We start from the raw sequence: 23899 nt of genomic DNA, 5'->3' as shown, positions 1-23899 counted from the left end.
TAGTCATGAAAATTCACAATTTTAGTCACAATGCGTGGAAAACGCAGATATAGGTCATTGTGGCATTGAGTTTGCGGTCTTTTATGTAGGCAATGTTTTAACCATCATCTAAATTTGTTCAAAAAAAAAACAAGGGTTAAAAAAATCATTTTTCTAATAAAACCAAAACATTTAACTTGAGTGAATTTTCCGGGTTTTCAGTTCGGGGCGAATGCGGCCCTGTACAGTGACCGAAAACTGGGGGAAAGCAGCTGATGTTTATATGTTGTTTTGATGCTATATATATCGTATACAACAGCGTAAACTGAGGGTTGTGCAGGGTTAGTGCCGTTCCGGCGTTCGTTGGGGTAGCAGCGCGTCGTTTTCCGACGGATCGCGGCATTTTCACGTTGTTTGGCAAAATGCAGCGGCGAATTTTCGTTTTTCTCCCGTTCAGGATTCCTTCGGGCCTCTTTGTTTTGTTTTCGATCATCGCGACTGTTAATCAATTAACTTGATTCGAAATTTTTCGACCTTTTTCGCTTGTCAGGCGGCGATTTTTTTCTATTCGTTTCCCGTTCAGCGCTTTAGGGGTAGTTTTAATTGTTCGGTATTATGATTAATTTTGTAATAAATAATATTAACATTTAAACTTAAACTTTTTTTTAACTTGATAAGCATAGAAGATAATTAGATAAACATACGATAAATTAAGAAAAAATATTCTTAACGTGGTTTAAAACAGTTATTTATCACGTGTTTATTCTTAGAAAAACTATTATGAATAACTAAATAGCAGTCGCGTTCATACATAGATATTTAATATTAAATTTATTTATTTCAGAGAAATGCACATTTATATAGTAAAAAGTAGCTTAGCAGAGGAATCCAATTTACATATAGTAACTTAAAGAAAACAGTTATATATTTAAGTATAATATACTATATATTTAAATTTTTAATATTTAAGATATATTTTTTAGCAAAATAAAACACTAAATCACCACAATACACCAAAACACTTTTATATTTTACACTGGATAAAATTATTTTGGTGTATTGTAGTGATTTAGTGTTTTATTTTGCTGTGTAACACCAACTCTAATATATTTTTTATATATAAAATATTCAAATAATCAAATAATACAGGTATATAAAATATACCTGCAGTTACACTATTTCTATGAAAATAAATAGATACATATATTTATAAAAAAAGGAAATTGTTTACAGCTTCTTTTTGTAATAAAATTAATAAATAGTATACGTTTGTGAGGAAATCCAGCATTCGGTTTTAGATATAGATATTTAAGAATTCTGAAAAATACTTGTTACTACAATTATCTCTCGGAAAATAAATAAATAAATATAGAATCGCGTATGTTTAATGTTTAAGAAAAAGTACATAAAAAATACCTGGAGACAGTTATATGTTTCTATGAAAACAAGAAATAAATAAATCAAGTACCTGGGCAAAAGACGCCAGCATTCGCGTTTCGCAGTACTTCATTTGCGAAAGGGTTGCCGGTGGTGGAGGACTGGCGACACGAACGCGAGCGTAACGACGAGGCTGCCGACAAACACACCACTCACAGAACAACACCTAAACACAACTAAACACATAAACGGTTACGGCCCCCCTATTAATTATTTCTTTTTCGCTAGAAAGAACAAGAGTTAGTTGTGTTGTTGCGCAAAAAGGGTCATTGAAGTCGCCGAGACGCCACACGACGTCGCTCCGTAGGCGGGCCCGTCGCCAGATCGCCGATGCGCCGGCTCTCGCTGCCGCCGTTGCAGTTTGTGTTGTTTGTATGTGTGTATATCTATAGCGCGAGGCGGCGGCGGCAGCGGAGGCAGTGGGGCGGTCGCGCAATACCGACACCTTGCGCCCGTCTTGCCTCCCCCTCCGCGGCCGCCCCCCGCGGATGCAGCCAAGCCGCCCCGTGACCCGGGCCCGCACTAAATACGGCCGCGAGATGGACTTGCAGCGCAGCCGATATGCTAATGCCCTGGGGATCCTTCCCGGACAAAAATATAGCCGAAAAACCACCTCACTCTCATTCCAGTACTGCCGGCTTTCTATCAAAATAAAATATACCCTGCCTAAGACACAAGCTTCCCAAATAAATGTGCATATTTGTGTTATGGTTTGGTGCCAACGTCCTGGTGCTCTTTCCTAGCCAAAAATATAATCAAAAATCTACCTCACTCTCAATCAAATACTGAAATAAAAGGACTCATAAAAGGAGTCTGAAAAGACCTATCATTATTTTATTAGCGATGGGAACTATCGAATGAATTAGACTATTGAATAGTTACTGAATGAATGATTTCAACTATCGAATGGTTTTATTCGAATAAAATCATTCATTTATTTGTATACTAAAGCATATGTGACAACCTCGCCGTGCCACTAAATGGTTATCGTTGAGCCACGACTATCGAATGCTTTTGATAAATGAAATTTAGTATTCGTTTGATTTTTGTGTGCGTCAGTGCATTAGTTCTTCCATATTTTTATAACTTCATCTTATAAATACTGTGCCAATTTTGGGTTTATTAAAATATTTAAAATACTAAAATAGTAGTTTTTTTTTAATTGACGATTATGTGACAAAATTGGTGTCAAAATTTTTCCGAAAATTTGTGTGATTTTCCGTAGCCCGATCTTTCAATTATTTTATTTTATATGGTATATATGGTCTATTTTTTAATGGGAAATTTTGAGAAGTAGCAATTTTTAAGAAAGATGAGATGAACTTAGAATTAATTTTAAAAATACATATTTGTATTTTAGATATTTAAATAATATGAATTAGTTGAACTTAATAATCATATTTAAGTAATGTGGTTAAGTAAATGGTTATCGAACTCAAACTATGGGGTGAGAAAATTAAATTGAAAGTTTTACACGTGCCAATTTAAAAAAAAAGTTAACGATGTTTGTATTTTGTTTATGCTAATTCTCTTACGTGTAGTTTTTTGCGAAGAAATATTTCATTTATTTTTTAAAGTAAATGCCAGTAAAAGTAAATATTATTTTATATAGTAATATAAAGTACCTAATATAAATAATTTTGATTTCTAATTTTTATTTATATTTTCCTTCCATTACACTGCATGCTTAGAAAATTAATAAATGTTTATATTTCATGATTTTAAAGTTTGTTGTTAATATAACAAATTAGTTCTGTAATTATTATTATTTAATAAACCAACGTTGTCACACAAAAAATTTAAAGACTATATTATTTTTAAATAGGATCTAATATAAATAATTTTGACATCTAATTTGTTGTTTATATTTTGCTACTACGTAAAAAAAATGTTTATATTAAATTATTTTAAATTTTGTTGTTAATAGGTATAACAAATTATTACTGTTATTATTATTTTTATTAAACCAGTCTTTGCTTAAAAACATTAAAAATAATTTTCCTACATCCAAAATAACAAGTATTATTGCAGTGTAACAACAGAATATTAATAAAAAAATGCAAAATATTGAAAATATATAGACATACTATCCCTAACTAACTAAAGCCAAACAATAATATTCTTTGCTAATATTAATTAATACCAATATATGGCAACAGCGCCCTTCATAATGTATTTTCTGTATAAATACCTTACTAAGGTAAATACTAGCACCTCAATAAAAAAAATAATGTGTCCTTATCTTTATATGACTCCGCAAAAAATCAAAGATGCCGGCTGAATTTCATAGCATTGCCACCGACCGCTGACCGTTAATTTTTTTTATAATCGATCCTGACGAATAAATGAATTCATAAATGAGATGAATTTTATAAATGAATGGTTTTTGCTGCCGAATTACTAGAATACAATATTTCAAGGCAGATGACGCATCTATTCGATAATTTTTATTCGAATAGTTTTCAACGAATGTTTTTTTACTAGCTATCGAATTATTCGAATGAATTGCAACTATCGAATGTTTCGATAGTATTCATTCGATAGTTCCCACTACTAATCATTATATTGGCTCGCAGAACAGGTGATATTCTAATTGCTTGGGGTTCCCTCCTAGCCAAAAATATAATAAAAAAACTACCTCACCCTCAAACCAGTAATGCCAGCTTTATATAAAAATAAAACTATTCTACTTAAGACACAAGCTTTCCAAATAAATCTGACCTATCCTCGGATTATTAGAAATATTGGATTATAATAAATAAATTCAAGAATACACTGATGCAGTTTTAATAAATGAATTGAAGAATAAAAGCAATTGTTTTGTAAAGAAATATTTCTGGGCAACCTACGAATACTTCGCTATAATAAAACTGCCACAATGTAAATCTGCTCTGTTGAGACGTTTTAATATCGGTCGGCAATTGGGGAATAAAAAAAGGGACGCAATAATAAGGGTATTGTTAATTTTTTCCCAATCTCTATTTTCTCCTTTCGCTGACAAAAAAGGCTGTCAACATTTCCAAAGACGTTGAATAAGTGTCTTTTCCTATCAATGGCATTAACAGGAAGGCGATCTGAGGGAGCCTTTTTTGTCTCGTCGGTTACATTGGATTAAACACTTCGAAATTAAAACTTTCTCGTATTTTGTCCCTAGTATTCCTCTAATTGTAAAAATAAAATTATGCAGATTTTAATAAAATAATAAAAAAAGGCTTCTGATTTCTCTTTTTCTGAGTTATAATTAATCTTACGTGAGGCATATGATATTAATCGATGAATATATTGAATTGCTAGGGAACGTAGCCAGATGGACTGGAACTCTAATATCAGGGATTGTGAATATTTACAGAAGGTCCATATAAAGAGGGATGACCTCTCTCTCACAACCCTAACTCTAATCACTCATGTACGGCTCACAAATTTAGTAATATGTATTTATTTAGTCGTGTTTGATGTAAAAAAACATGATATTTTAATACAGGCTTCATACTTTGTTTAGATGACAATACTTATTTGATATTTTAATCTGTGAGTCATATTATACCGGGTGCGTCTCAAATCTGGCTCACCCCTATAACTTTTTTATTTTTTTAGTTAAAAAAACGAGATTTGGTATGTTAGTATATGACATAAATTAGGATTGATTGAGGTATTCAATTGTTTTCGGTCACTTCCGGTTTCACCGGAAATGACTACAACTTTTGATTTTTAAATGGCACCCCCGGTATTTTTTTACTTTATTCGATAGAGAATGTCACTCTGAATAGAATGACATATCATATGTCAACTTTTGACATTTTCCATCTCTCGTGGGGAGATTTCTCACGTAAAAATAAGATTTATTTTTGATATGAACATAAGTCTGATTCTGCTTTGTTTCGTAGCTACAGGGTGTTAAAGTCTTAATAAGCTTTATTATAATTTTCTTCCAAGTACTTTTCGTGATTCGAATGAAATTTTGAGGGTAAAAATTACTATAAGTGCTACATATTTTACTGCTATAAAAGTGTCGATAAATTCATCAGGGACGTGCATATGGGTTATCACTGGGATATTTTTCAAGAATAAAACATGTGCGCCACTGACTTTCTTCTTTTGATATCAAAATTGTGCAGGCCGTTTAATGCCAATTAAAAGTTATCTCCTGATATTTTGTCGAATTCGGCCTCCTTGATCTGTGAGTCTGTGATTAGACCCAATAATGATCTGTGATTAGACCCAATTAATAAAATTAAAATTAAAATAAAATTAATAAATTATATATTTTAACTAATTTATTATTAAATATTATTACTATTAGCTCAACCTACAGCAATTTCAAATAAAAAAGTAATGGTATATAAGATAATTACAAAAAACCTAATTTTAAAAAGTTTTAACATCCTGTAACTCTAAAACTATGTCTTTCCATACCCATGTTTATGAGAACTTTTTTCCATATTCTTTGATGAGGAATCAATGAGTACTTATTTAGAACTTTCGCAAGTTAATGATATTATTTTTTTTAAAGGTTGCATTAGACTTGGATCAAGGCAAATTAATAAAATTGCGTTTATCTCATCAAGGAGGCCGAAATCGACAAAATATCAAGAGACAACTTTTAATCGGCATTAAACTGCTTACACTTTTTCATCCGACTTTAACACCCTGTAGCTACGAAACAAAGCAGAATCGGACCTATGTTGATATGAAAATAAATCCTATTTTTACGTGAGGAATATCTTCAAGAGAGATGTCACATGTTTTTTGAAACACCCTCTAAAGGTCTCTTTGAGAAGAATGGACGCCTTTAAACCCTGTAATAAGTGAGATCGTTTTTTAATTATATTTTTTGATAACCTGTTCTGTGAACCAGTCTGTCTTTCTACATTCCTCATATTAAGTTGAATGCAATATTATTTGAATTAGCTCGTTTAATTGGAAAGCTTGAATGTCAGCTAGACTATTTTTATTCAAATGAATTTGAAGAAATCCATCTTTAGAGGATATTTTTGGTGGAGTAGAAAAACTACGACACTGTCAACGGAAAAATGAATTGGCACCAATGACAATGGAAGATAAATAAGGAGAGGGTAATAAGAAGTAGAGGAAGGAAAGCTGAGTTCGCCCGACAGGGCTAGTAAACAAATAAATAATCCCTTCGGCAAACGGACACGGTCAGTCGAGTCCATTTGCAAATTCATAGATTCGTTTGTATAATACGGGACAATGGCTGCTTGCTCGCAAAACTAGATCCCATCCAAGCAAATAACAATTATACTAATGATATAGTTTGGGGATGAAAGGATTTTATACACTTACATATATTCATACATCCATATGCATAGGATTCTCCGCGAACCCTGATGCTATTTCTCTATTTTGTTCTATCTAATTTCCTAATTGCGACTATATACCGTTTGTCCAGCTATAGTATTTTAGGCACACGATAAAAAAAATCTAGAACACACTATTTTGTGAAATAAAAAATATGATCTTTTTATCATTTTTGTAGTCAGCCATTCTTTTTAGTTTTCCAATATCGTATAAAATTGAGGGAAATGTTATATGTGTAACAAGGCACCTTTCAATAACGTCTACACATTATGACTCGAGGGGTGAAAATATATAAAATAAAAATACGGCCCAAAGACACCCTGTATATTCACGACAATAACTGTAGCTCATACCGTGGTAATATATTGCTCTGCTCTCGATTTAGAGCCTCCTTTCTCTATCCAGGCCGGAATAGCTGTATTTTTTCGATCTTTCCTAAATCAAACTTTCTCTGTTTACTTTTCAGAAAGTATATATATATATATATATTTATACAACATTTTTTAATTTCAATTCACAGTGAATTTTTTTAATTTATAAATACGTATTTTAAAAAATATGAAGAGAAAAACTATTTTATTATTGACATTTTGCGAAAAAATTCTTTCTTGGTAAAACATTTTTTGCCTGTTCTAAATACAGTCCTGTTTATACAACATTTTTTAATTTAAATTCACAGTGAATTTTTTAATTTATAAATACGTATTTTAAAAAATATGAAGAGAAAAACTATTTTATTATTGACATTTTGCGAAAAATTCTTTCTTGGTAAAAATTTTTGCCTGTTCTAAAATGGCCAGTCCCGTCTAAAATTTTCCAAATTTCCTTACCGTTTTAGAGAAAATATATAAAAAAGATGAAAATATGGTTGAATTTTGAATTTGAAGTCCTAAAAATCAAAACGCGTTTCTATGGTAATATAATTTCGTTTTCATTCTTTGATAGATTGTTATTGATAGAATATTAATTAACGTCATATTTTTTGCTATTTTAAAATGTCAAAGAAGCACAATATTTATTTAGTTCAATGCTACGGAAAAAGTGTGATACTTTAACAACAAAAAACATGACTTTAATCAAAATTAATAATAACTATCTATCAAAGAATGAAATGGAAATTATATTACCATAGAAGCACCTTTTTATTTTTAGGAAATTCAACCGTATTTTCATGTTTTTTTTCTAATTTTCTCTAAAACGGTATGGAAATTTGGAAAAATATAAACGGAATTAACCATTTTAGAAGAAGCAACAATTTTTATGAAGAATGTATTTTTCTCAAAATGCCACTAATAAAAAAGTTTTTCTTCGTGTAAAGACAATCCGGGGACACACTGTATATTTTAAAGATTATATATGAGTGAAATAAGTAAATTTTTCGATGTCACTGCAATACAAAAATCAATAAATGATCTTTGGTCGATTTTATGTAGCGTAGGGCTAAGTAATATCGCATATCAAGCCAAAAAAGTGAGGGATACTTTTAGTGTTATAAGTTTTTTACCCAATATTCTTTTTAGTTGCAGATACCTACACTTTCAATAGCTTTAAATCTCAAATCTGTATATAGGGGAGATATCTAAAATATGTTTATATAAACGATGTATACTCAAAAGATTTATTTAAAATAAAATATTATAAAATTTAGTCTTTGACATGAGTTTCTACATATAAATATAAATATATTCTTTTGAGAAAAAGAAAATAAAAGAAAAAAAAACAATTTCGGTTTGTCAAAATTCACGTTTTATCGATTTGAGTCTGACTTTACTCTTCCCCATCTTTGAGAATCAAATTTTAATATTATTGGTTCACCGCGACACAAGTGCATACAAAGCTTCCAGATGCAACGCCACCACATAACAATTTCGTATTTCACATATATTCCTTAATTTTTTATTGCAACATTTGTTGTCATATCTCTATATCATATATTAATACTTCACATTGTTCATGTTGATATTCATGCCCAATAATAACAAAAAGAAACTCACTACCTGAACTGTTGGTATATATCTATCTTGAATAATGTAGTCTTTAAAATGTTTTACAAATAAATTTGAATTTTAAAAGCTACTGTACTTTATATCTTTAGTCCAATGTCATAAAGGATGAATTTGATGGAAATTTAGTCAGGTAAGAAGAAAATGGATTAGATGGTATCGCTCCGAGTTGATAAGCGAAAACCGCGTGTTGAAGTAAAGGTATATAAACAGCAGTTAAGATAAATATGCAGCCGAGGCGCAAAAGTCTTATGTGTAACTTCTGGATTGAAGTTTTGACTTTATATTTGATTTTCGACTTTTTAAGAATTTTCCAGACTTTTCTTAAATAAGCACGCCATTTCAATTTAATTGTAGGTACGACTAGTTTTTAGCAGTAGTAACTCTAATTTTGTTTTTAAAGAGGGTATATTTTTTATTGAGTTAAAAATTAATTAAATACCCTTTATTTAATATTAATATAACTGTCTATTATTTAAAGTTATTGAAAGCAAAAAATATCATTTATACGATTTAATAGGTGTTTTTGCATACAGAAGTAAAAATTCTAGCAAATCAAAGTTTCATGGAAAGGTAAAACAAGGGAAATTAAAGGTGTTAATTAAATTTAATATGGTTGGTTAAACAGCCTTGCAGCTATAATATTACGGGCTAACAGAATGAATTCCGTACGAACATAGTCGAGAATTTTATTTTATTTTTAAAGTTAAAAGATTTGTTTAAAAAGTTTTATTATAGGAAACATAAAAAATCAATATTCAGAGGACATACATATTTCAATATCTACCCCTCAAAAAAGGTAACATATGCAGAAGCGTCATAAGTCACTGGTCTTGGCACTGATCTGGATAAATGGACATCCATGCTATTTAAAGTATTTTCAAATTTATCGTCTACAATATGTTTATATTTATTCGTATTTGACATTGATACATTAGTATTAATCTCTTAGATCTCTTAGAAATTTGTTGCTTTAGGCTTGGTGCATTCTCCGCCGGTGCTGCCACCATCGGAGAATGTCGTAAACAACTGGTATATACAAATACACGAGTTTAAATAGCGACTATTCGAAAAAAATATTATATAATTATTCTAAAAGTGGTAGGAAGTATAATTTGTGAAAATTCTAAAAATAAAAAAAAATTAAAATTTTTAGATGAGTTCAACAACGGTAGCGAGCATAGTTTTATGCACCGGTTTTGCTAGTGCGGTCATAATTGGGGCTATAACGAGATTTTTTAAAGGTACATAATTATAATTTTAGATGATGTTCATAAAAAAGATTTAATCACTAGTTGGTTAAAAAAATATACCATTAATATTGCAAATTATATTTTTATCCTCTCATAGTATGTCTATTTAATTTTTTGATTATGTAACTTTGTTTACTCACTTATTTCGTCGAACTGCTTGAATCCATTTTTGCTTTTGATCAAATCGGTGTGAGGAACTATAACGCTCTAAAATGTTGTTTCGGGAGAGTTAAATATCTGGGAAAGTTGAATTATTGAATGTTATTGCACCAAACAACGCCCTAATTACGCTCTCCTTTTCGTGTTAACATTTTTTCGGCAATTTTACTAACATTTGAAATTGTCACAACACAACACGACGCCTAGTTACATCACACAAACCTCGTACCTGAAACTAAAATACTTAAATATTATGACAAAAGCACGATTTCAATACTATTTTAATGCGATCAACATGAATTGTAACCGAGACGGCGTGAAATACAAGCGAAAATTTCTAGTTTCTGCCGTATCGGAGCGCTGCGGTCGGACTTTTTTGAAATCAACTGAAATGGACCAAGCCTATAAAATAAAATCTTGATTTTTCTTTGTTTAGTTTGATAAGAACAAAATCAATAGTCAAGGAACGATATATTATTCGACTATTGAAAGTGACCAGAAGGGGACAAAAAAGGTAACATATGCAGAGCAGTCGTAAGTCATCGTTCTTGGCAATATTCACGATCGGCCTGGCTTAACAAATAATCGACAGCAGCCGCTTCTGTTGGAGAAATAAAGGCAATTTCGCAGATACAATCTTTTCATTTTTCTTGCGAAGGAGGGCTGCGGACATCGGCTCCGATCTGATACCGCTGCGAATATCTAACAGAAGGATCTCGTACTTTTAACAGTTTTGCCCGAATGTCATACAGGATTTTCGGATTTTCCATGTTGACCACCCGAGGAAAAACCTCAAGCACGATTACGCTATAGATTTTCATCTTTTTCGTTGTTTAAAAAAGAGAAATATTTTTAATACATTGAGATGATCCGCCTATTTAAATTCAATACATTTAGTTTTAAGACAGTCTGTATAACTAAATAATTATTGATTTTTAAAATACTTATACGCAGGCTATAGAGAGGGAAATCGGACAACAAGAAAAAATTATAGGTGTTAGGTAATAGCTTTTAGACTACCGTTCGAGACGCACTGATGTTATTTTGGTTTGTAAAGTTTTGTGACAAAGAATGTTATTAAAGGTAAAGTAAATGTTTTCTTATTATTTTCTTTATTTCATTTGGTTTCTTATCAGCTTTCTAAGAATATAATATACTTTATATTTATTTTCATAAACAAGGTAAAAAAATGTATTTAAAAATAAATATGTTATTTTATTATGACGATAGCGAGGGGTGGTCTCACTATTGGAATTACATGTACAGGGTGGGTTAAATTCGACGCTTTTAAATGGAAACACCCTTTTCTATAGGAGATAGACAAAAACTAATATCGTACTGTACTGGCTATGTTTTTATGATAACTGGCCAGAATTCATTCAAATAACTCTGTTTAGTATTAAACGACATTATGGAGCGTAGACATCTTAACAGAGACGAAATGCTAAGGGCCATGGGTATGCTCGAAGCTGGAATGCGCCAAATCGACGTAGCTAGAGCATTAAATACAACGCAAAGCATTCGATAGTCGTGGCTCAACGATAACCATTTAGTCGCACGGCGAGGTTGTCACATATGCTTTAGTATACAAATGAATGAATGATTTTATTCGAATAAAACCATTCGATAGTTGAAATCATTCATTCATTAAACATTCGATAGTCTAATTCATTCGATAGTTCCCATCGCTAGTTCTGATCCTTTGTTTACATTCTCCAATACTATCCTTTTTAAAATGTCTACACTGAAAAAAAGGATCTCTCAGAGTCGAAATGAATATGACTTTGACCCAAAAGATTGGCGCTTTTCAATAGGGCCAAGAATGACGTTTCTTTGCCCAAGCATTAACTATCTTTTCATAAGCTTTAAAAAATTACTTTAGAGAATAGAAGAATCTATCTGTCCAAAGTATTTCACTCTTGACCCAAAATGAATATGCAAAGAAGTTCTTGCTACAAGAACAATAGTATCTTTGATTCATGCAAAAATTATTGATTGAAAAGGGACATTTCTTGATTAAAGAGACACTTTTCTTAAACCAATAGCGAATACCATTGACTCAACTTAAATTTATTTTGATCTAAGGGAAGTCTATACATCATATACAGGCATATTATACGAGGTATATTATTTTCTGATAAATTTAGGTTTTCCTGGTCTGTAGTAAGTAAAGTGATATTATTTTCCTCGATAGTAGTTATTTCTGCTTCTTCACTCCTTGGTATTTTTTGGGGTGGTTCATCACTCTACAAATTACAAAAAAATATTACATCACGATTAACCAAAGAAAAAAATTATATATTTTTTATATTTTAGAAAGTTTGGCGTAGAATTTTGAAGTTGAAGTTTTATTCTTATTCTTTTTTCGTAACAGTTCATGAGGTACTACGACTGATGCAGCTCTACAACGAAGATCTTGAGGACACTACCATCAGGACTGAGACACACAAATAGATTTAACCAGGATGTAGTAGTACCACGATTATTCCCTTTTTGATTTCCAACTAAGGGTTTCTCTATTGCTTCAGGTTAGTGCTAGGCCTAGTTTAGATGTAGTCCGTTTTCGCGAGTGACAGTGAAGACATGGGGCCCTCTTGATAAAAGTCTAAGAGTTATTTTCTGTCGGTCGTAGTTTTCGTTTATTATAAACGATGGCTGAACAGTCTCTACTTGTTATGTCTTTCTAAAACTGTTCTGTATATTTTTATTGTTGGGTTTAAAAAAGGAATAATTTGAATAAGCGAAATAAAAGAAATGTTTATGCGGGTGGATCTCCTTATCGCTAGCGACCGGTCAGATTCCGCAGCGTTTCCATTTAAAACTAAATAGGGAAAAGGGAGAGCTTATTGATGATCGGGATAAAGATCGGGACAAGCGGGAGAGTGAGCGGTCAGCTCCAGCCGTTGATTGCCATCCTTCGTCACACGTCAGGGCCTAAGATTACCACCATCTTAACCATAACACCGTCACTCGGGCTGCGTGAAAAAGATAAAGAAAAAGCGACCGTCTGGCCAATAAAACAAGCGCAGGGGTGGCAAGTGGAAAGTCCTTCGTTCAGATTTTCATCTGATTAATACCTGCCCTCGGACATCGATAAACGGGGACCGATCGTTTGGGGATACGGGGACGATTTTTAATATTTAACGAAGCGGACCCGCATGCCTCCATTTCTAACCGACTGCAAGTCGATGGCCTGCTGCTCTAAAATTAATTTCCAAATCTTCTATACAAGAATTATCCGGGGTTAAGTTTGGGATAGAGACAATTTTTATTCACAATTAGTTCTTTCTCTCCGGTGAGTCCTGTTAAAGAAAGAAATATCCAAGTTACCGATTTTGATAAAACTGCTGTTAATTTACTAACACTAAGTAAAAGGTGTAGAATAAGAAAATATGTAGCACTGCAGTCCTACGAGATCGGTAATAGATATAAAGGAGGTTTTCAAAAGGGTCCAAAAAATTAATTTTCTCACAAAGCCAAGATACCGAATTCTTCAATGGTGTCTATATTCTGAATCTACATAAAATTTCCCACAAATGCTGAAAATTTCATAATTTTATAACCATGTTTCTGAGGCCTTTGAATATGTGTAAAATAGTCAAAAATGTGCATTTTTCGACTTTTTTCCATATATATACCGGGTGCGTCTCAAAAGTGGCTCACCCCTATAACTTTTTTATTTTCTTAAATAAAAAAAAACGAGATTTGGTGTGTTTGGTTTAGTTTGGTTTGGTCATCATATGTCACCTTTTGACATTTTAGCTTAAAAAAAAATCGTATTTTAAGTTTCAATCTAGATTGCCATGGATGTGTTCAAAACACTAATTTTTAATCAAGGAGTAATTTTTAATCAAATCATATTTTTAATCATATCTCAGTTTTTTCAAATGGAACAAGGGTGGCTCATTAGCATAATTGGAAAAAGCAGTTTTTACAAATAATTTGGTACCACACACTTGGTATTTCGAGTCAAATTGTCGTTATGAACCACATGTTACAATTTCAAATAAACCGTATCCGAAAACGTCAAAAGTTGTCATATGATATGTCATTCTATTCAGAGTGTCATTTTCTATCGAATAATTTAAAAATATACTGGGGGTGTCTTTTAAAAATCAAAAGTTGTAGTAATTTCCGGTGAAATAGGATGTGACCAAAAACAATTGAATACGTCAATCAATCCTAATTTATGTTATATACTAGCATACCAAATCTCATTTTTTTATCTGAAAAAACAACAAAGTTATAGCGGTGAGCCACTTTTGAGACGCACCCGGTATAGTGGTGAAAATTGGCGATTTTCGTCATGTCACCGATTTTATTAAAACTGCTGTTATTTACTAAGTAAAAGGTGTAGAATAAAAAAATATAAGCCATTGTAGTTTTGCGAAAACATTAGTAGATATAGGTGACGTTTTAACCTTCATCAAAAATAGCTGAATAACAAGGGTTCAGAAAATTAATTTTCTCACTAAGCCTTCAAAGCTGTATATGTTCTGAATCTACACAAAATTTCCCACAAATACTGAAATTTCCATAGTTTTATGACTATATTACTGTGTTTTTAAAGACTTTGAAAATGTATAAAATTGACAAAAATGGACTTTTTCGACTTTTTCCATTAATTTTCATCAAATCACCGATTTTGTTAAAAATGCTGTTATTTACTAATTAATAGGTGTAGAATAAGAAAATATATTTCATTTTGGTCTTACGAGAACGGTACTAGATATATGTAGACAAAGTTTTAACCACCAACAATAATCAGTTAAAAACAATGATTGAAAAAATGTCCTTTCTGACAAAACTAAAACCATTTAAACCTTCTGAGTGTTAACATGTTCTAAAAGTACAAAAAATTTCCTGCAAATCCCGAAATTTTTATAATTTTATCGCTATGTTTACTAATTTTCTGAGACCTTTCAATAAAAAACGTTAAAAAGCCGAGAAGACTTCGTTTGTCATCGTTTGACGCTTCTTTTTATCGTCGAAAGTAAAAAGTCTGCAGGGGCCGTCTCGCAAAAGAAAACAGAAAGGGTCAAAAATGCAACGTGTTCAAAATTATTTGCTTACTTCCAATTCAAAGTGGATTAGCAGCGGAGATAAAAATGCGGAGCCCCGGGGGCAGAGCGCCGCGCCGGTGGGGCCGCGAACACCGAAAGTTTGAAGAGAATTTATCGGTAACACGTTCGGTTTCTGAAATATATCGGCTAATTATCGGAATTATCCGTCTGAGTCCGCAGGCGTGATTTTTCTGCGTCGAGCTTTTACCAACAGGATCAAAATATTCGTCTGGATCCATTCTTTTTTTTTGTTTCTATTTGTTTTCAGATTTTACTTATAATTCATGTCTGTAAAACTCACAGTCATTTATTAACAGCACTTATACAGGGTTGTTCACCACATACGACACGGAGTATTGTAGCTAAACGATGAGATTTTTACAAATTGTAAGTTTTGGGTTCGATGAAGGACTATTAGAGGTACAATTTAAAAATAATTTTACAAGATACAGAGTGTCCCAAATAAATAAAAAATATCAAAGTTGTATTTTTTTAAATGGAACACCCTGTATATTATTACATTTTAGTTTCTACGATTAAAATAAAGGTAAATTTGATTAAGGTTTATTATACTTAAACCTTACCGTTTTTGAAATATTTTCAAATTTGTGAAATTGCAGTAAAAATTTTAAGGCTTCATTTCTCCAAGGGTATCAAAGTTTTTAATACTAAATATTTACTGAAGTTTATTTACTGATCAGTTATTGTGTTACAATAATAAAAATAATACTACCTTATACAGAGTGTCTAAAAATTTATTTTAAATATTTATTAGCTTCAAACGGCAATAACTTGTTTAATTTAAATGGAACACCCTGTATATTTTACGAGAATCAGATGCACAATTTAATTGTCTATCAAATTATATTATACCATTTTTACTTATCTCTTTAACTTTCCGTAGAAAATGCATTTGCTTGTAATTTAGAACTTATTTATCAATATACCCATGGACTATTGACATTTTAGATTATTTTTAAAGATGTACCAAATTTTTAAAGAGTACAGATACAAATATTGTCGATATAATTCGTTTATTTCATTAAAAAATAAAAAAAAACTGTTTAAATATTTGTTAAAGAGGACCAATTAATATGATTCCAGTATTCAAACTACATTAACTGACTGTTTGCGTTGATTAATAATAATTGCTCCAAATACTAAAAAACTGAATTTTGTATGGGCATTAGACAGTGTGATAAAAAGTAACACCTTAAAAATGATATTTCATTTTTTAATAAATGCTTATTTATAACAACAGAGACTAATTTGATAACTTATTATTATATTGATTTCTGACTCAAATCCACATTTATTTATAATAATTTATTAACGAACACAATTAAGTATGTAATTAATTAGTATATGGGCGGAAATAATGGTGTTATATTTAATTAATGGTATACTCTTTTATAAAGATTTAAATAGTTTTCTTTTTGCATACAAATGGGCTAGTAATATTATCGTTTTGCTAAAAACGATAATATTACTAGCCTGTATTTTGTATATTTGTTATTTTAAAAACAATCTAAAATGTCAATATTCCATGGATATATTGATAAATGAGGTCTAAATTATAAGAAAGTGCATTTTCTACGAAAACTTGAAGGGATAGGTAAAAAATGGTTTAATACAATTTGATAGACAATTTAATTGTGCATCTGATTCTCCTAAAATATACAGGGCATTCTATTTAAATTAAAGAAGTTATTGCCGTTTGAAGCTAATAATTATTAAAAATAAATTTTTGATACCCTTGGAGAAATGAAGCTTTAAAAATTTTACTGCAATTTCACAAAATTGAAAATATTTCAAAAACGGTAAGGTTTAAGTATAATAAACCTTAATCAAATTTACCTTTATTTTAATCGTAGAAACTAAAAATGTAATAATATACAGGGTGTTGTAAGGAAAAACGGTAAGGTTTAAGTATAATAAACCTTAATCAAATTTACCTTTATTTTAATCGTAGAAACTAAAAATGTAATAATATACAGGGTGTTCGATTTAAAAAAATACAACTTTGATATTTTTTATTTATTTGGGACACTGTATCTTGTAAAAATTTTTTTAAATTGTAGCTCTAATAGTCCTTCAACGAACCCCAAACTTACAATTTGTAAAAATCTCATCGTTTAGCTACAATACTCCGTGTCGTATGTGGTGAACAACCCTGTATTTTAGTGGTTTCGAGACATTTAATTTTCAGGATTTGTAGGAAATTTAAATAAAAATAATAATAATAATTAATTAAAATATCATTTTAATAAATTCAATATTCGGTAACTCCATATTCTATACCTGTTAATTTAAAAATAACAACATATAGCGGTTAGTGATAAAACAGTAAAAAAGTATACTTAATTAAAAGCTTTTTTGCAGCTTTTAGTATAAATTGCTAAATACAAATTTTTTTTTCGATTTTCGAATATTTAAAAATATAGCAGCTCAAGGCAAGAATGTTGTTATTTAGTAATTAAAATTATATTAATATTTCTACCTAATAAATTTGATATAGAAAAGATCCTACGAATAAGTTCCTTTGTAAACAACTGGTGAAAAATAAAATAGAGTCGCTAAACCCTGATATTTTCCCAATTCATAGCAATTTCCTTGCAGGTTTTCTTCGGAATATAAATCTGTCTCTCTAACAAAAGGCTAAAGACTCGAGATCACGACTAGCATCAGTCCTTAAGTCGTCTCAAACTTTGACATAATTTCACACGTCGATTGAGTTATTTATCTTTTAGAAATTGGCTGAAATTCTCCTTCTCAAGACTCTCTAACTCGAGTATTGTCCTGAGTAATAATTGGATGCAATCTTTTAATGCGGGATTAGAATATGAATGTGATTATTTAATAAGAAAATTGAAAATTCGAGAAAAACAAAACATAAAATAAGCTCTAATGTATGGTAATCATTAATCTGAAGATCTAGATAATTTTTAGTTTTTAGTTAAAAAACATAATTTCTTGATAATATGGCAAAATATCTAGTAGATATTATATTTATCTGCAAGAAAGAAAATCCAGAAAAAATCCAGTGGTTCTCAAAATTTTAATAATTTTTTTTTTGAAATTTTCAAAGTAAAATAACTCGGTAATTTTGGATTTATTTGAAAAACGGTAAAGAGAAAATATGTTTCTTTTGTCGAGATCTACCAACTCTGAAAATATTTGCACTTATTTAAGACTCACCCTGTATATAGGACTTTTTTCTTGTCTTTAAATGCGAAAATTTTCTAAACAAAATTAAAAAGAATCTTGCTCCGCTTCCTGCTAAACGTTTTCCCTGAACCCCCGCCTCTATTCTAGTGTGAAAACTTGGAGATAATGCAAATGAGGAAAATATTTATTCTTATACCCAGCGACTCGCTTTATAAGGAAATATTTGCTAAACATAAATTACTTTCTTCTAAATGGAGTGTGGGAGAGTCTGCTTATCAGAATTACAGCAGTGCATTGGAAGAGGCGTGTACAGAACAGAAATGGTGCCTGATTTTTATTAAATATCAAATAATTTGATATACAGGGTGTCCTGGACTGAGTGTGCATTAGAAGTTTCTAGAAAACTACAATATCTAGATCGGAGATTTTTTGCACATCATTGTTGCACAATGAGATCTATCGATTACACTTCTGGAAATACCGGAAGTTGACAGCATTTTTCTTATTTTAAATGGGTACCGCCCTTTTTTTTATTACATATTTAAATCTATACCAATATATAAAATCCTTAAGTGACTGACATACTGATTAATCACGATCCTGCTCAAACCATTCGACGTAAGAAGCTCAATTTTGGCATACAGGTTGATTCTAGGGTGTAGAAGTTCGATAAGAAGGGATTTTTCGAAATTCCAGTTCCAAGAGGGTGAAACCACCCCTCAAATATTACAATATTTTTATTTAAAAACGGCCAAGTTTCTGAAAAAAAGCTTAAATACGTATATTTTATTTTGTTTTTTACATATTTTAAGATTTTTTAAAAATGTATACAGGGTGTTTCGAAAAAGCTGGTCATTGATTAATCACTATCCTGATTAAAGCGCTTGACGTAAAAAGCTGATTTTTGGCAAACGGATTTTTCGAAAGACAAATTCCAACGAGATGAATCTACCCCTCAAATATTACCAAGTTATATAATAATATCGCCATATTGTTTTTTCTCATGCTGATATAAATGTGAGAAAATTTTATCCAGTTTGTATGTTAATGGAAATCACCATTACAAATGATCAATTCGACGCGAACGAAGTCGCTGGTACACCCTAGTTCTCTGTAAAATGGCGGAAAAAACTGTATAGCCTAGGAGAAGACATGCGGCTATCTGTTTCAAAAATTAAATTGTTTGAATGTCATATAATATTGACCGTAGTAAAAAATTATCATACATTTTTTTTCAACTGGAAACCCATTTTTGATTTCACCAGTAAAAAGGTTTTTGAATTCGTGGATTATACATGTTCCTATACCAAAAATAAATCGTTTTTAAGTTATTTAAGATTTAGTTTTTTACAGCGTAAATGTTTCCTGATTTTATCTAACTGCCTTTGACATTAAGTGTGTCATGTTAATGTGTCTGTACTAAAAAATGGGTGTACACATTTAAAATAAAATAGTTGCTATTAACTTCTAATATTTCTGGAAGTGGCCCATATTGAAAATATTTTTAATCGATATATCTCGTTGTGAAACAATGATAGCAAAAAATCTCCGATCTAGCTATTGTAGTTCTCTAGAAGTTTCTAATGCACGCTCAGAGCCTGAGAGACCCTGTATAGGATACTAATAAGATACTATAAAAAAGAGTATATTTTGAATAAAAAAAACGTTAGTTTTCCTCAGGATGTTGACTATTTACTTGATAGGAGCAATTAAATGAGGAGTGCGGAATTAAAAGGGGGAGTAACGGAGATGAAACAATACAAAGTCAGGAGAGTTAACTTAAAAGGGATGACCGCTAGATAATTAATTTCGACCAGTTTATCGATTTAAACGGACCGATGATGGTATTCAAATTATTTCCCATTAAAGGACGCTGACGGCGTTTCTTTGCATAACCGATCTGTAGTTGGAAGAGTAATAGAAGCAGTGCCGGACTGGTCTCACATCTTTTGAACTAAATTTCCTATTCTCTTTCAACAATATTTTATTTATTCAAACAGGTTTTAAAAAGTCTTAGAAAAATTGCAAATATAGAGACAAAATTATGAAAATTTTAGCATTTGTAGGAAATTTTCTGTAGATACAGAATATATATAACCTTTAAAGGCTTAGATATCTTAACTTTGTAGGAAAATTAATTTTTGGGACCCTAGATTTTCATCTATTTTTAATGAAGGTTAAAACGTCTCCTACATAAATTACTGGTCTCGTAGGAGTACAATGGCCTATATTTTCTTATTCTACACCCTTTAATTAGTACATATCAGTATTTTTAATAAAAATCAGTGACATGATCAAAATGGCCTATTTTCATTTTTACCTTTTTTTTAAACATTTTCAAAGGCAATAGAAAAATAGTGAACATAGTCATAAAATTATGAAAGTTGCAGCATTTGTAGAAAATTTTATGTAGATTCTGAATATATACACCTTAAAGCTTAGGTATCTTGGCTTTGTGAGAAAATTAATTTTTTGGACCCTTGATTTTCAGTTATTTTTGACGAACATTAAAACGACTCCTACATCAATAATTAATGTTCTCGTAGGATTCCTAAGGCCTATATTTTCTTATTCTACACTTTTTAATTAATAAATAACTGCAGTTTTACCGAAATCTGTGACATGACAAAAATAGCAAATTTTCATGACATATGTATGTATATGTATGTAAAAAAGTCGAAAAAATACCCATTTTTAACTATTTTTAAACATATTCAAAGTCCTTAGAAACTCAGATTCAGAATATATACACCTTTAAGGGCTTAGGTTATCGTGGCTTTGTGAGAAAATAAAAAAAAAATAAATTTTCGTGCATTTTTTTTATTAAGGTTAAAACCTCCCTTATTATCCAAATTACAACCTAATTAAAACCTATATATATATATATATAACCAAAATTATCTATTACCGTTCTCGTAGGACTACGGTGACATATATTTTCTTATTTTAATGAGTATAAATATAAGTAGTTTTATTAAAATCGGTGACATGACCAAAATCGCCAATTTTCATGAAATATGTCCATTTTTAGCTATTTTTTTAAACATTTTCAAAGGCTTTAGAAAAATAGAAAACATAGCCATAAAATTATGAAAGTTTCAGCATTTGTTGAAAATTTTATGTAGATTCAGAATATATACCTTTAAAGACTTAGGTATCTCGGCTCTGATAAAAATTTTCTGACTACTATTTTTCATCTATTTTTGATGAAGGTTAAAATGTCTCCTACCTAAATACTGTTCTCATTGGATTATAATGGCTATTTTGTTTTGCTACACTTTTTAATTAGTAAATAACTGCCGTTTTGACAAAATCGGTAACATGACGCTAGTTTTCATGACTTTGTGTATGTATGGAAAAAAGTCCAAAAAATGTCGATTTTTGGCAATTTTAAGACAGTACTGCAATTTTGTCAGAAAACCTTGTTTTTCACGGATTTTTAATGACAATTAAAACTTACTCGTACCTTTTTTATTAGATAATAACAGTAGTTTTAACTGAGCTAGAATATTGGTGGTTTTAAAGGAGAACCAAGAGAGACTGAAGTACTAATTTAGTTCCAGTACATAAATATAAAAGTACATGAACTTTTAAATCCCGAGCTCTCCAATTCAAATTTGAAGACTTGAAAACTGCCCATTTTCCGTGATCGCTGATTTATATTAAAATAATGCCGCTGACAGCGAAAGTCCGCTTCTGCAAAGCGGAGAGAGCCAGCCGAATGTTTTTTGCCATCCTTAACAATTTAGTCGGAGGCGAATAAGTGGCACCCGCTTGGCCATTAGCTGACCGCACTGTCCATTTTAGCTGGGAAACTTGCACTGCCACGTCAGCACATCCCCGTCGTCTCTAGTGACCAGTAGCGCCGGTCCCGAAGACAAAAAAAAACACAAACGACCCTATTTGAAAAAAAAATGAACCGGATACAAAACAGATTTGAGGGACGATAGGAAGCATTAGGCAGAGAACCGCGTCACGGGCGAAATTGTTAACTGGAATTAAATCTGTCAGCGGTATAGATAATTCAGCATTTATCCTGGACCGGGTCCCTGGCACACCCGTCTTGCGGTTTTATCTTATGTCCAGTCATTACTGGACCCCTTGTCCTCATTATCATACGAGAAATTGCTCTAGATATGTCGGAGAGTGGGCGTTACGGCTGTGTAGTGGAAATAAAACGAGCACAGTGGCGGGGAATCGGTGACATGACGAAATTCGCCAATTTTCATGGAAAAAAGGCGAAAAAATGCCAATTTTTGGATATTTTTTACTCATTTTTTAAGGCCTTAGAAACATAGTAAACATAGTCATAAAATTATCGATATTTCAGCATTTTTAGGAAATTTTATGTAGATTCAGAATATATACACCCTTAAAGGCTTAGATACCTTGGCTTTGTGACAAAATTAATTTTTTGAACCCTTCTTTTTGAGCTATTTTTGATGAAGGTTAAAACCTCCCTTATTACCGTTCTCGTAAGACCTATATTTTCGTATTGTACATCTTTTAATTAGTAATTTTTTACCGCAGTTTTAACAAAATTGGTGGTGACATGACGAAAATCTCTAATTTTCATGACTATACAGTATGTCCCAGTACACAGTATGAAAGTTTCAGCATTTGTAGGAAATTTTATGTAGTTTCAGAATATATACGTGTGAAGATTCAAATACTTTGACTTTGTGTGAAAATTACATTTTTGGACCATTGTTTTTCAGCTATTTTTGATGAAGGTTAAAACGTCCTGTATATCTATTACTGTTCTCGTAGGACTACAATGGCCTATACTTTCTTATTCTACACCTTTCAATTAGTAAATAGTTTTATCAAAATCGGTGACATGACCAAAATCGTCAATTTTCATGAGTCATAAAACATATTTATAAACATAGTCATAATAGTCATAAACATAGTCATAAAATTATGAAAGTTTAAGCATTTGTAGAAAAATTTATGTAGATTTAGAATATACCTTCAAAGGCTTGGCTTTGTGAGAAAATTAATTTTTTGGACCTTTGACTTTCAGCTATTTTTGAAGAAAATTAAAACAACTCCTACATCAATTAATGTTCTCGTAGGATTCCTAAGGCCTATATTTTCTTATTCTACGCTTTTTAATTTAAGACAAAAATGACCATTTCCATACATAGGAAAAAAGTAAAAAAAAACAATTTTTGACAATTTTTTAAACATATTCAAAGTCCTTATAGTAAACATAGACATAAAATTATGAAAACTTCACCATTTGTAGGAGATTTTATGTAGATTCAGAATATATACCTACACCTTTAAAGGCTTAGGTTATATTGGATTTGGGAGAAAATAAATTTTTTGGACCATGGATTTTTGCAAGTCAAGTAGTTTCTATAGTAGGTTTTTTAAATTTTACCAATAAGTATCTATGAGTCTGGTTCGTTTTTCATTGCGGTAGGAAGTCTGAAGGACAGTAAACATTATCCTGCGTAAAGTATGCCATTACAAAGCAATATAAAGCGCCGTTGATTGATTACACGTGCAACAA

General features: G+C 31.1%; 1 protein-coding gene and 1 long non-coding RNA gene across 6 annotated transcripts in view; one reads left to right on the top strand and one right to left on the bottom strand.

Moving 5' to 3' along the window:
- The window catches only part of LOC115875041 (forkhead box protein P1-like), a 146187-nt gene that overhangs the window by 45323 nt on the left and 76965 nt on the right, over positions 1 to 23899 (bottom strand). The window contains exon 1 of one of the 5 annotated variants that reach the window (XM_030890380.1): positions 1448 to 1794. The exons of the other annotated variants lie outside the window; for them this stretch is intronic. Coding sequence (XP_030746240.1) covers positions 1448 to 1489 — 42 coding nt within the window. The 5' untranslated portion in view covers positions 1490 to 1794. Of the gene's footprint in view, positions 1 to 1447; positions 1795 to 23899 lie in introns of those variants that run through there. 5 annotated transcript variants of the gene reach the window in all.
- The window catches only part of LOC115875043, a 44048-nt gene continuing 32706 nt past the window's right edge, over positions 12558 to 23899 (top strand). Inside the window, exon 1 of the long non-coding RNA XR_004048962.1 lies at positions 12558 to 12675. This is a non-coding gene — a long non-coding RNA (uncharacterized LOC115875043). The remainder of the gene's footprint in view (positions 12676 to 23899) is intronic.

The sequence above is a fragment of the Sitophilus oryzae genome, unplaced genomic scaffold (assembly GCF_002938485.1).
Source record: "Sitophilus oryzae breed Bouriz unplaced genomic scaffold, Soryzae_2.0 scaffold_1318_pilon_pilon, whole genome shotgun sequence".
NCBI classification, from domain to species: domain Eukaryota; kingdom Metazoa; phylum Arthropoda; class Insecta; order Coleoptera; family Curculionidae; genus Sitophilus; species Sitophilus oryzae.
The sequence above is the reverse complement of the archived record's forward strand: the minus strand, read 5'-3'. Positions and strand labels throughout refer to the sequence as shown.